The 14,542-nt window shown below is 36.9% G+C and overlaps 1 protein-coding gene across 10 annotated transcripts in view; it reads left to right on the forward strand.

Moving 5' to 3' along the window:
- EMSY (EMSY transcriptional repressor, BRCA2 interacting) overlaps positions 1 to 14,542 on the forward strand; it is an 82,939-nt gene that overhangs the window by 23,274 nt on the left and 45,123 nt on the right. For all 10 annotated transcript variants that reach the window (XM_037131539.2, XM_037131538.2, XM_037131548.2 and 7 more), the window contains 2 exons: positions 3,579 to 3,855; positions 11,818 to 12,072. In XM_037131539.2, the coding sequence (XP_036987434.1) occupies positions 3,579 to 3,855; positions 11,818 to 12,072 (532 nt within the window). The remainder of the gene's footprint in view (positions 1 to 3,578; positions 3,856 to 11,817; positions 12,073 to 14,542) is intronic.

Here is a 14,542-nt window from a genome sequence, read left to right on the forward strand (position 1 = left end):
CATTGCTAATTAATCGTGTCATGCTTTTTTGCCAAGTCTTGGTGAATCCTCATTTGTACTGCAAAGTCCTTATAAACACTATAGTCCAGAAAGCTGCCACTATTACCATAGTTCAAAATCAGCAAATGTGAAACCTAATTGTTATTACTACTCTAATTGGTTTGGCTATGATAGTAGCTCTGAGGTTTTTTAATTCTCAGGGATGTCAGAATTTTGGAAAAAGGTGTCTAAAAATTTTTAATGAAACAAAATAGAGCACACTAAAATATATTTCCGATTGATTTGATACATAATGTCTTTACTATATTCTTTGAACATTTATTAAGTAGTAATAATAAGCTACTAATAAATACCATTTGTTGACTGTCAAATATTGATCACCTGCTATGTGCCTAGCACTGTGTTAGATGCTTCACATCATTACCTCCTTGAATCCTTGTAATGATTTGCAAGGTAGGTATTATCATCCCTATTTTACAGATGAAAGTTGGAGCCCAGAGATTTGAAACGTATCCAGAGGTCTGTCAATTGTCAGTGGCAGAGGCATGATAAGCTCAGATTCCTTTGACTCTTAAGTTTCTGATCTTTTTACCATATTTGTCTACTTCTCCATTTATATGATGGCTGATGGTTGTTTTATAGTAATACTATGTAGGTATTTTTTGACAGAAGTATGCTGGTCAACTCTTTATAGGTGTGTGCTGGTCAAGACTTCTCTCAACTGCTCAAATAATTAACAAACTCCTTAAAGTTATGGACATGCACTAATTTTTTGTAACACTTGAAATATATATATAATAATATAGTGAAAGCTTCTTAGATATGTAATAAGTACTGAGTAAAGGCATAGTAATTTGATTTAACTACAGGCCCTCTTTAGGACTAATAAAAATTAAAAAGAATTTCTCCCTTAAATTTTTTTTGAGTTTTCAAAACAAATTTCTGCCCTTATATAAGAAGTTTTGGTGCCCTGGCTGGTGTAGCTCAGTGGATGGAGCGTGGGCCTGCGAACCAAAGGGTCAAGATTCAATTCCCAGTCAGGGCACATGTCTGAGTTGCAGGCCAGGTCCCCAGCAGGGGGCACGTGAGAGGCAACCACACATTGATGTTTCTCTCCCTCTCTTCTTCCATTTCCCTCTCTCTAAAACGAAATAAATAAGCTCTTGAAAACAAAAAGAAATTTTGGTGAAAGAGGAAAAAGACGTTCTATTCTGATTTGGGTATCACTACACCACCATTATACTCACCCAGAAAAAAATTGTGATATTACACATTTGTAAATGATTTTTGTGTTCTTAACTGTAAGGGATAATAATAGTATCTGTGTCATAGGATTATTGGAAGATTTAAATGAGTGAATGTGTATTAGCCCTAGGAGCTAATCTTGATTCTTTTCCTTAACGCTGCCATTTCCAAACATCAGGTCTTATCAACTCTACCTCTCAAAATAATCTAACATGCTCACTTTTCTTTATTTCCACTAACACCACCGTGCAAGCAGCCTCTGTCATTGCCAAATCTACTGCAATATATTCTTTGCTAATTTCACAGCCTCCACTCTTGCCTCTTATCGCATAGCAGCTAGAGTGATCTTTTGTAATATAAATCAGATATTTTTGTTTCCCTACTTAAAAGCATCCCATGATTCCCATTATACTTAGTATAAAATTTAAATTTTTTACTCTGGCTTACAAATTTGATACGGCCTCTGCTTGCTTTTCCACTCCTTGCCCTACATGATGGTTTTGCTATGCTAACTTGCTTTCTGTTTTTAAGTACATTGAGCTAATTCCCACCTTAGGACTTTAGCTCTGTCCTCTACTCTTTGAAATGCTTTATGCCTATGTCACAATATTTTAGCCACACTGGCTAAACTTGAAGTTGTTTTCCTGCCCTATATTTTTCCTCTGTTCTCTATATCACCCTATGAGCAGATCCTGTTGGTTTTATCTTTAAATATATTCAGAATCTGTTAACTTTTCACTACTTCTACCACAGAGACTTTGGTCACCATCATCTCTGCTTTGTTTATTGCAGGAGCCTCCCGATTTGTCTCCCTGTTTCCGTTTCTGCTTTCTCTGCTGTACTATACTGACAATTTATTTATTTATAGAGGGGAAGGGAGGGAGAAAGAGGGGGCGAGAAACATCAGTGTGTGAGAGAATCATCCATCCGTTGCCTCTTGCATGCCCAAACCCTACCCCCCACCCCCTCCCCTTGGGGCCCAGAGTCCAGGCATGTGCCCTGACTGAGAAATTGAACCCGCGACCTTTTGCTTTGTAGGATGATGCCTAACCAACTGAGTCACATCAGTCAGGGCTAGAGTAATATTTTCTTTTAAAAAATAGTTTGGTTTTTGAACAGTTTTAGACTTACAGAAAACTTGAGAATAGTACAGAAAGCTCTCATATACCTTGTACTGTTTCTATTTAACATTTTATATTAGTATGGTACACTTGTTACAATTAATGAACCAAATTGATGTATTGATATTAACTAAAGTCCATGGTTTATTTAGATTTTATTTAACCTATTATCATTTTTTGTTCTGGGATACCATATTATATTTATTTACCATGTCTTCTTAGGCTCCTCTTGGCTGTGAAAATTTCTCACACTTTCCTTAATGTTTGATGACCTTGACAGTTTTGAGGATTACTATTCAGTATTTTGTAGGTTGTTCCACTGTTGGAATTTGTCTAACGTTTTTCTCATGATTAGACAAGGGTTATGGATTTTTAAAAGGAGACCACAGATATAAAGTGCTGTTTTCATCATATCGGATTAAGGGAATGTACTGTCAGCATGGTCTTCTACCATCTAGTCCTCCATTGCTGCTCTGAGTCTGTCTTCTGTATCTCTCTGCTTAATAAATTCCAGTCCCATTTATTAGTCCTTGAAGTTTCTTGAACATACAAACCTTGCTTCCGCCTCAGGGCCCTTGGGTTTAACTGCTCCCTGTGCCATTGGATGCTCTTCCTCTAGGTGGCCACGTGGTTCACACCCTTTGGTTATTTACTTCTAGTTTCTGCTCAATTGTCACTTTATCAGAGAGATCTTTAAATGCTTTATAAAAAGTCATAAAGCACTCTCATTATTTTTTTGTGTCATACCCTGCTTTGTTTTCTTTTCCACATGACATATATTTACTTTTTTATTTGTTTATTGTTACTCTCCCCTTGATAGAATGTAGTTCCATGAAAGTACACACTTTGTTTTGTTCATCCCACTATCCCCAGCATCTAGAATCATGCCTGGCACATAGTAGATGCTCAACAAATATTTGTAAATGAATGACTATTTAAATTATTTTCCAGAAAGATTGTGCCAACATATATTTCCTTAGCAGTATATTAAAGGTCTATGTCTTGAACATCATTGAGTGTTGTCTTTTAAAATATTTGGTTGATAAAAATTTTTTATTTAAATATTTTTAGTTGTATAGTTGTTGAATCGTTTCTTCATGTTTCATGTTTTGTAAGCTATTTTTGAATTCTATATAAACTAACTGTGAGTCTAGATACAATAGTATTCTAGTCTAGTAGGTATATGAAGATAACTTCTTTTTCCTTTCTTAGGTTATTATAGTGACCACATCACCAAGTTCAACCTTCGTACCCAACATTCTCTCCAAATCCCATAACTATGCAGCAGTCACTAAGCTTGTACCAACATCAGTAATTGCTTCCACAACCCAGAAGCCACCGGTGGTTATAAGTGCTTCACAGTCCTCTCTGGTCAGTAGTAGCAGCAGTGGCAGCAGCAGTTCTACCCCATCACCTATTCCTAATACAGTTGCAGTAACAGCTGTGGTATCTTCCACACCCTCTGTGGTCATGTCAACAGTAGCACAAGGTGAGTGGTGATTCAACCTGTAATTCTGTATTTGTGGTGTAAAAGAATTTTGAAGAAAACTCAATGGGTTTATTTTTCTTCTTTGGGTCTGAAGGGCCCTCCTGTTTCATCGCAGATTACCACTCTCCCTCTCCCAGTTTGAGAATGTCAAGATAGTGGGTTACTCGGGTTTTTAATATTAATATGCTTACTCCAAAATTTTTGTTCACATGCATAGTATCTACTCACATAGGCTATTAATACTCTCGAAATGTAGGTTAAAACTTGTCACAACACATTTCAATGATATATCCAAACATCTTTAATGTAGGATTTTAAAACAAGAAACTTATTATTTTACTATAGGTTCTTTAGAACAGATATTAAGTATATAACCTCTTCAGACTAAGTCAGCCAGTGATACGTAGGGGGAAGAGAATGATTTCAAGGACCTGTCATTTGCCTTTTTTCAGTTTCCTAAATTTTTCTGTATGGGTGGGTCGTGGGAGGTATTGAGAAGCACTGAGGCTGAAATGAAGGATGAGTGCTTCTTTATGGTAGAAGAAAGGATATGTGGAAACCTGTTTTCTCTTAGCTATCAGTTTAGGCCTCTTCTGTACTTTTGATGAAAGGCAAGTAGCAAACTGTTAAAATTTTCTTCTTATAGTGTTGGTAAGTCTTAAGATGGGGATCAAAGAGAAACATTTATTATATAGAATTCATACCCATGGGAATCTTTATTATGCAGAATTCATACCAAAGGGAGCATAGAAGCAATATAGAAGAGTACTTAGTATTAGTTTTCATTGAATTTTATTTGAACAACATATAGCCCAAAATAGACTGAGACTTGGAAATATCCTAGTTTATGAACTAGTAGCAAATGCAAGCATTCGAATAGGGGAATAGTGTCTTTTGTAATTGCTTTAGTCATGCTCACTGGGTTCTGTATCACTGTGTTAGTAAGAAAGAGGTTACATAGATGTGGTCAGTATTCCTTTTCTAGAGCCCTAGTGGAGTGTGAAAGCAGCTGTCATTATTTTCGGACTCTAATACCCATTTAGTGTCTCACTCAATAAAAGGAAGAAATAGCAGGCTTGAAATTTTCTTTTATTTGTTACCTTAACTAATTAAAAAAAAAAATTCTAACTTCTATTTGTGCAGCACTAAACTATAATATACTATTATTAAAAATATAAATAATTTCTCTACAGAAAGTTTGTTTAAGATGCTGGTTGCAAAGATGATCTAAATTCATCATTTCAAAATTTGAAAGTGTAAGAAGGAAAGGCCACCTGTCTCCCCACCTTGCTGATGCTTATCAGAACTGTCACCTGTTGACAGTTGTTTTTCCCTTCTAGTCCTGACTAAACAGTTCACTAAAGTTTTACTATATTAGAAAGGTTACCGTTCTTACAAGTTATTATATGAGATAAAAGGGGTATTTCTTTTAGTTACTAATGAAATATCTTTAGACAAAATGACTATTCCATGCTTCTGTTTTTGATTTTTAGTTTTTTCCAGGTACCCTCTGAAACTCTTGGGAACTTAGGACTTCCCTGTTTTCTTCTTTGCTTCTGTCATCCTGTATTTCTTAGGGGAGCTGGATAAGATGCCTCAGAGATTTTTCATAAATTCAGTGGAATTCAGTAGAGCATGAGAGATGTAAAAGTATCTGAATGTAGGTGCTCATGGAAACTGTATAACTCTTTTGAGTTTCTGTTTGAGATGTTTACTTTAGAAATTATTAGTGCTAAAAACTTAAGGCAGCTTCTTTTTAATGAACTATAGAAATGATCCCTGAAAGTATAGTCCTAAGGCACCTTTTTTTAAAAAAGTTAAAGTTTAGTGGAAGTGGTAATATGCAGATTGTAGTCGTGATTCTGACTATAGGGCTTCTGTAGCAGCAGCTCCTGTGTGGGTACCTGGGGAGCAAGTACATTCAGTGTCTGCTTTTGTTGGAGATTAAAGACCAGCTGTTTGAGAGCGATGTCTCCATCCCTGGTTATTCTTATAGGGGCAGCTGGTGGTAGGGGGAGAAGAGTCTTAGTAGCAGTAACTTAGTTGAGTGATTCCTTGTTTATAAATGTAGAGATGGTTCCAAACATAGGGAGCAGGGGGATTGTATATGGTCAGCTCATGCCACGAGAAGGGAAAGGAACTCCTCAGTATTTGGAATGTGGGAATTCTTAAAATTCTGATTAGAATGGTTATTCTGAGTTAGTCATCTAGAAGAAAGGATAATGTTAAAGATTTATTATGGAAAATGCCAAACATATATAATAAATATGAGAGAGAACAGTAAAAATTTAGACTATTTATAGGTTTTGGTATTATAGATTTAACTCTAGTGAACATCTCTGTGAATTTAATTGAGCCTTTTTTTTTCTTAGACCCAGTTTTTAAGAGCAGGATTGCCATGTTAAAAGGTTGGAAATTTTTAGTAGAGTTTTTGCTAAATGACATATTTTAACTCCAAGTGTATCATCTTGGAACATTTCACTAGTATGTGTTCCACTATAAAGTCCTTGCTCTTCCTGTTTGCCAAAAAAGGGAGGAATATAATAAGGATTTTTAAAAATGCATGGCATGCTATTTAACCAATCAGTTTAATATCTGATTTTTTTCTTTAAACTCTATGGGTATAAGACAAAACATAGTTAATATCCTTAGAGTCGTGTATTCTTACCCCTTTATTTACATGACTTTGTTTTTTGATGTGTTCTGGGCATATTTCTTTAGAGCTATTAAAAGTCTAAGTATTTTATATTTAGAATTAAAACGTAGCCTGAATTGTATGTAATTCCTCCAAATATGGACTATAATGTTTGCCTCAGAGGTATTAACTGTAGCATATGACCTTTGGGGCCTGCAGATCACACAGATAGTATGTGTTCATGTGTTGAAGGCATGATTTGAATACTGTTCTCTAATTCTGAAGTCATCCTGACTGCTTTTATTTATTTTTTATTTATATATATATTTTATTGATTACGCTATTACAGTTATACCAATTTTTCCCCTTTTGCCCCTCTCCAGCCAGTACCCCCATTCTCTCAGGCAGTCCTCCTGTTAGTTCCTGTCAGTGGATCATGCGTATAAGTTCTTTTGGTATTTGCTACCAAATTTGCTACTCCATTACCTATACTGTTTTTAACATCCCCCTGTTTTGTACCTACCAGTTTGTACTTGTTAATCCCAGTGCCTTTTTCCGTATTCTCCCTTTTCCCCTCCCAACTGATAACCCTCCAAGTGATCTTCATGTCTGTGATTCTGTTTGAGTTTCACTTGTTTGCTTAGTTAGGTTTTTAGATTCAGTTGTAGATAGTTGTAAATTTATTGTCATTTTAATGTTCATAGTTTTAATCTTTCTTATATAATTCCCTTTAACATTTTGTATAATAATGGCTTAGTGATGATGAATTCCTTTAGTTTTTTTCTTGTCTGGGAAGCATTTTACTGCCCTTTGATTCTAAATGATAGCTTTGCTGATAGAGTAATATAAGTTGTAGGTCCTTGCTTTTCATTACCTTGAATACTTCTTGCCAGTTCCTTCTAGCCTGCAAAGTTTTTTTAGAGAAATCAGCTGAGAGTCTTACGGGGATACCTTTGTAGGTAACTCTCTGCTTTTCTCTTGCTGCTTTTCAGATTCTCTCTTTACCTTTAACCTTTGGCATTTTAATTATGATGTGTCTTGGTGTGGACCTCTTTGGGTCCAGTGGGTCCAACTTGCTTGGGACTCTGTGCTTCCTAGGCTTGCATGTCTGTTTCCTTAACCAAATTAGGGAAGTTTTGTTTTAGTATTTTTTCAAAGAAGTGTTCAATTTCTTGTTCTTCCTCTTTTCCTTCTGGCATCCCTATGCTTCGGATGTTGGTATGTTTGAAGATGTCCCAGAGGCTCCTTATACTGCCCTTGTCTTTTTAAATTCCTTTTTTTTCTTGCTCTTATAATTGAATGTTTTTTTCTTATGTTCCAAATCATTGATTCGATTCTTGGCTTTATCTCCTGTTGGTTTCCTGTAGATTTTTTTTTAAGATTTTTATTGTTTTATTTTCTAGAGAGGGAGAGAAACATCAATGTATGGTTGCCTCATGCACTCCCACTGGGGGGGCCTGGCCCCCAACGCTGGCATGTACCCTGACTGGGAATAGAACTGGTGACCCTTTGGTCTGCAGGATGGCACTTAATCCACTGAGCCCCTGTAGATTTTTCTTTATCTGACTTAATGTAACCTTTGTTTCTGCCTGGATCTTTTTTATGATGTTGAGGTACCCAATATGTTCTTGGAGCATCCTGATAACCAGTGTTTTGAACTCTGCATGTGATGGATTGCTTATCTAGATTTTGTTCAGTTCTTTTACTGGGGTTTTGTTCTGTTCTTTCATCTGGGCCATATTTCTTTGTCTCCTCATTTTAGCAGCTTCCCTGTGTTTATTTCTGTGTATTAGGTAGAGCTGCTTTGACTCCTTGTAGTAGTAGCGTGGCCTAGTATAAGAAAGCACACCTCTAAGTTATATGGGGTAGAGCCTTATGTAATTGCCAGGGCAGGGCAACCTGTGTCCCCGCTTTGTGGCTCTGTGTGTGGGAGGGCTCGGAGAGGGGACGAGGCTGCTGCCTGGTCTCTGGAGTTTTGCCCAGGAGGAAGGTATCTCCTGGCACTCGCCCTGATGCCAGTCGTTTCAGTTACTCTCTGTATGCCACTTGTGCCCTTCCAGCAGTTGCCCTGGTGCTGAATCCCAGAGGGAGGGAGTCTGTGTAAGTCCTAAATCTATTGCAGGCCCTTTAAGAGGGGACTCCTGATAATCCTGCAGTTTCTTCTGCAGCCCCAATCCCCACTGGCTTTTACCACCAGAAGTTATGGGGACTTACCTTCCTGGCACAGGAAACCCTGGGCTTGATGGTCTGGTCTGGGGCTGGGATCTCTTACTCCTGGTGTATCCCTCCCAATTTTTATTTACCACATGCAGATGTGGCACCGCCCATAGTGCATCTCCACGTCTTTGACCTCTCCACCTTTAGCGCCCCTCCTTGTGTGTCTGCGTCTCTGCCCCTCCTGCGTGTCTGGATGAATGTAGCTTCTTTACTTTTTGGGGTGTTGGACTTCTATACAACTCAATTTTCTGATGATTCTAGATACTTGTTTTGTAGTCCAGTTGTAATTTTTGCAGTAGTTGTGTGAGAAGGTGAGGTGTGTTTACCTATACCTCTATCTTGACCAGAAGTCCCTTACTTTTACATCAGCCACTTTTTGTGTACAGAAGTATATGGAGAACATAGTTCAGGTAGGGAGTTACTCATGTACAATTTACCTTAATATGAGAGTTCATTAGGAATGCAATATAAACATTAAGGCTTTTATATAGTTTAAAAATAACTTTCACTTGTATAACATGTTATACTGTATTTTTCAGACTATAAGGTGCACCCCCTGAATTTGGGAAGAAAAGGGCGGTGCGTCTTGTAGTCTGATTGTAGCTTACCTGGCTTGCTGAGGGGTAAGGTGGCGGTAGAGTGGGGTCCCAGATTATTAAATATTGTACCACATTTTTTGCTTCAAAAATTTTTTTCTGTTTTCCTCTTCTAAAACCTAGATGCATCTTATGGTCCAATGCATCTTATAGTCTTAAAAATATGGTACTTACATAATCACAAAATGTTGGTGCCTAAAGGGGCTCAAGACATAGCCCAGTTTAGCCTACCTAAGCAGTATAACATACATGTCACTCAAACTAGTGTTCAGTGGGAGTTGGAAGTGGGCAAGGTGGGATCCTGTGTAATCAAGCCCCCCATTTTGTAGACAAAAATATGACTACACCTTTTGTCTGCTTTCAAGTATTTCTCATTCTGTGATTTTACGTGACTCACAGAGCAACTGCTGGACACGTGGTGCAAGGAAAATTCAACAAATGGGGAAGCTGAGGCCCAGAGAGTCAGAGTGACCCTAAGTACTTGATAATTAGGCTGTTAATTTATCAGTTTCTTTTCATTGTTTTAGCATTGTTCGGCAAGTTGAGTATGGTGAGTTATATTCTAGGTTCTTTTTGTTAAGAATATTAATTTATTTACAAACAGTAGTCTTACTGTGTTGTTGATGAATTATAAGATTTTTTAAAAAATTTATTTAGTTATTTTTCAAGTACAGTTTTTTGTCTATTTCTCCCATCTCAGCCTCCCCCGCCCCGTGCTCCCTACCTCCCTCCCATTTCCACCCCCCTTAGTTCTCGTCCCTGTGTCCTTCCTATTTGTTCCTCCAAATCCCTCCCCTTTTTTCCCCTTAAATTCCCTTCCCTCTCCCCTCTGGTCACTGTCCTCTTTTTCTCTATTTCAGTGTCTTTGTGGTTTTTTTTTGCTTGCTTGTTTGTTTCGTTGTTTAGCTTCCTGTTAAAGGTGAGATCATATGGTATTTGTCTTTCAACCCCTGGCCTATTTCACTCAGCATAATGCTTTCCAGTTCCATCCATGTTGTTGCAAAGGATAGTAGCTCCTTCTTTCTCTCTGCTGCATAGAATTCCATTGTGTATATGTACCACAATTTTTTGATCCATTCATTTACTGACGGGCACCTAGGTTGCTTCCAACTCTTGGCTGTTGCAAATTGTGCTGCTATGAACATTGTGGTGCATAGGTTCTTTGAAATTGATGTTTTAGGATTCTTAGGATATAATCCTAGCAGTGGAATTGCTGGGTCAAAAGGCAGGTTGATTTTTATTTTTCTGAGAAAGTTCCATACTGTTTTCCATAATGGTTGTACCAGTCTGCTGTCCCACCAACAGTGAACTAAGGTCCTCTTTTCCCCACAACCTCTCCAACATTTGTTGTTGGTTGCTTTGTTTATGATAGCCATTCTGAATGGTGTAAAGTGGTATCTCATTGTGGTTTTAATTTGCATCTCTCTGATAGCTAACGATATTGAGCATCTCTTCATGTGTCTCTGAATGTTCTGTATGTCCTCCTTGGAGAAGTGTCTGTTCAAGTCCTTTGCCCATTTTTTAATTGGGTTGGTTGTCTTCTTGAATTATAAGATTATTGATGAAATATCTGGGAGAGGGAAGAACTTCAGAGTCAGATTTTAGTGGAAGTTACTGGTACTCTTTAATAGTTCATGCATTGTAATATTAGCTTTGCACTGAAAAGAAATGTCTTACAATCTTTTTTTGCTGTGGACATATCAAGTATGCCTACTTGTAACTTTTCATATGATTATGTAATGACCCAGTTAGAGGGGTTTTTAAATTATTTTATTTTTTATTTTAGGGAGATGGGAAGGGAGGGAGAAAGAGAAGACAAGAAACTTCAATGTGAGAGGAAAACATCAATTGGTTGCCTTCCGCACACGCCCCAGGGAATGGTACCTGCAGTCTAGGCATGTGCCCACTGGGAATAGAACCTTTTGGTTCACTGGGCAATGCCTCATCAAGTAAACTACACCAGCTGGGACCCAGTTAGAGTTCTTAAGAAATGACTTAATTTATAGATTATTGGAAATGAAATATAGAAAATCTATTTAACCATGCTAAATAGTTCAAAAGATAAATGTTTCATTGTGAATTATTTTATTCATGCCATGTTTAAATTGGTTCACTAGAACCTGAAGAGTAATTTCTAAAAATATATATTAAAAATAAGATTCAAAACTTAGCTTACTTTGTTCTTATATTATATTGAGAAATCTGTATTTTCTAACAGGAAATTTATTGAGACATCTGTGAGAATATCCTGCATGATACTTTGTTTCTTTTGTGTTAACTCTTCACCAAAGGAAAATCAGTTTTTTTTTTAATGTGAGAGCAATGATGCCTCTCTTGCAGAGTTTGATGATTAGATATCAAATGTGTAAAATACCACACATTATATCTGACACTAGGTGCTTAATAAATTACTTCTTCTATTGATTTACTTAGTCTGTATTATCTACTACAATAATCAGAAGTAACTTTAATTATGCTTCACTGTTGAATTTTCTTTTCCCAACTCTTCCACAGGTGTATCTACATCAGCAATCAAAATGGCATCAACCAGACTTCCTTCCCCCAAAAGCTTAGTGGGTGCCCCAACTCAGATTCTTGCACAGTTTCCTAAACAGCAACAACAGTCTCCTAAGCAGCAGTTACATCAAGTGCAGCAACAGACACAGCAACAGGTGGCCCAGTCGTCTTCAGTATCTCATCAGCAACAGCCTCAGCAGTCTCCTTTGCCACCCGGTATCAAGCCTACGATTCAAATCAAACAGGAGTCAGGTAACTGGGAAATGCTTACACAATATGGTAATCCTCCTGTTACTATGTCTCTGCAAAAATGTATGGATCTGTTCCCAAATACAGTTTTCCCGAGCACCAGATTTGTAAGTTCCAAAATGTATTTTTAGACCCTCCTAATTGGAAATACCTATATATAAATAAATTGGAGCTTGGGAATAGAAAAGGAATAACAAGTAGGTTGCACTGCAGGAAGAGTCTTTTGTTTGTCTTTTCTCTCATTGAACTCTGAGGAGAGATAAAGCTGAGGAAATAAACCCAGAATTATACTCAGGAGCCCGTTGGGGTTATGGGAAGTGGGCAGTAGAAAAATTAGTCTGGGAGTCTTGTGTTAGAGGGCAGTTCAGATATACGAATAGGATGTAAAATTGTCATGAGCAGAAGAGGTGCTAAGATTATAGGACATTGTGTACAATGTGGAAGTTGGTGGTTTGTGGAATGATAATTTAGCAGTTTATTGAAAGCATCTCCAGTACAGTAGGAACGCAGATGTAGGAGTCATTTACTGTAAGTTATCAAATCATAAAAGTATTGAATAGAAAGGTAGATAAGATGGAGGCTGAGTCAAAGGGAAATTAAAAAGCCTCTTAACATACTTAAATATTCTTAAGAAAATGGATGTTTTTCTCCAGTGAATCTGTACTTTATTTGGTGGTAGAACAGGAATTTGGAAAATGCTAACATTTTCAGTTGGTTTTGTTTTGTTTTTTTGATAGGAACATGTAATTTTTCTGAGATATTGTAATGTAATGTATTAGTTTTAGGTGTATAACATAATGACTTGATGTATGTATATGGGGTAGGCGAAAGTAGGTTTACAGTTGTATGTGGAACAGAATTATTTATTTTTGCACTATTTTCCATACCAACAATTGTAAACCTATTTTCCCACCTCTGTATATTGCAGTGATGACACTAATAAATTTAGCTACCATCCATCATCACACAGTTACAAACTCCTTGTGATGAGAACTTTGAAGATCTACTCTCTTAGCAACTTTCAAATATGCAATACAGTATTGTTAGCCATAGTCACCATGGTATACATTATATCCTCAGGACTTACTTATCTTATAAGTAGAAGTTTGTACCTTTTGATCACCTTCCCAATTCAGCCAGTCTCTTACCTCTTGTTAGTTCTCTTGTATCTAAGAGCTGCTTTTTTTGGTGGGATTTTTGTATGTTTTTTAGTTTTTGCATATAAGTGAGATCATACAGTATGTTTCTCTGACTTATTTCACTTAGCATAATGCCATCCATGTTGTTGTAAATGGAAGAATTGTATCTGTATACCGCATTTTCTTATTCAGATTTAATGTTTTATTTTTTAAGTATTTTCATAATTTTTCCACATGATTTTTCACTTATGTATAAGCAAACCTTAAAGTAATGTGTGGTAAAATCAGTGATGAAAGAAACAAAAACTCGTATGAGTGAGGATTATTCCCAGTTCATCGCAGGTCTCAGTTATAACTTTGGCAGCAGCAAAACTGGACAGAGCAGTAGTATATGCCATGCCATTTCTTTTAGCTTTGTCTACATTATCCATGAAAGGAAAGAAGGCATCAGAGCTGATGGAAACTTCCCTAAGTTTGTCAAACCACATTCCTTCTTCTCATCCTTGGTTAATAATTCAGGGACTTCCTGAAACAGTGTGTTCCACTTTACTAAATCTTCATCTTCACTGATGGTTCCAGTAACATATTGATCAATGGCATTGGAAATTTCTTCTTTGCTCACTACGGTTTTAAACTTCATTAAGAGCACTCATGGATGGTGTCTAAGCCACCAAAAGTTTGCCTTATTTTCTGCAAGGCATGTGAGTGTATCGAAGATGACTGTCTTGCTCTGATGCCAATAACCTGACCATTCTTGGCATAGCACACAGAGTTAAACTGAGTATACCTGACAGCAGTGGTAGCTACGGTGAGGTCTCTCGAGTGCAGATTCCAGCAAATCTTTACTCTTGGTAACAACAAGAGTAATGACTGGTCATTATTGCTAAATAATGACCTGTCAACGGCATTATTTCTCTTCTGACTTAAAATGAAGACTAAAGAGAGTCAAATTTTATTTTCATTTGGACTATAAAACTGATCTATTTGAAGAGCACAGTAGTTCCCATTTTTTCCTCTTCATCTTGCACAATCTGCTGATCTATTTTTAATTTTGCTAATTATTTTTTCTGCCAGTTCAAATCTATCGAGAGCCTCTCTAGTGAATTTTTTTACTTCAGTTATTGTACTCTTCAGCTCCAGATTTTTCATTTGTTTTTATAATTTCTATCACTTTACTAATATTCTCTATTTGATGCCACTTTGTCAATACTCTTTTACTTCCAAAGTCATGCTTTTCTTCAGTTTTGTGAGCATATTTATGATGACTACTTTGATTTCTTATTTTGTCGTTGGATCTGACACCTGGTCATTCTCATAAGCAGTTTCTATTGCTT

The sequence above is a fragment of the Artibeus jamaicensis genome, unplaced genomic scaffold, assembly GCF_021234435.1.
Source record: "Artibeus jamaicensis isolate MK-2021 breed Jamaican fruit bat unplaced genomic scaffold, CSHL_Jam_final contig_64, whole genome shotgun sequence".
Taxonomy (NCBI): Eukaryota; Metazoa; Chordata; class Mammalia; order Chiroptera; family Phyllostomidae; genus Artibeus; species Artibeus jamaicensis.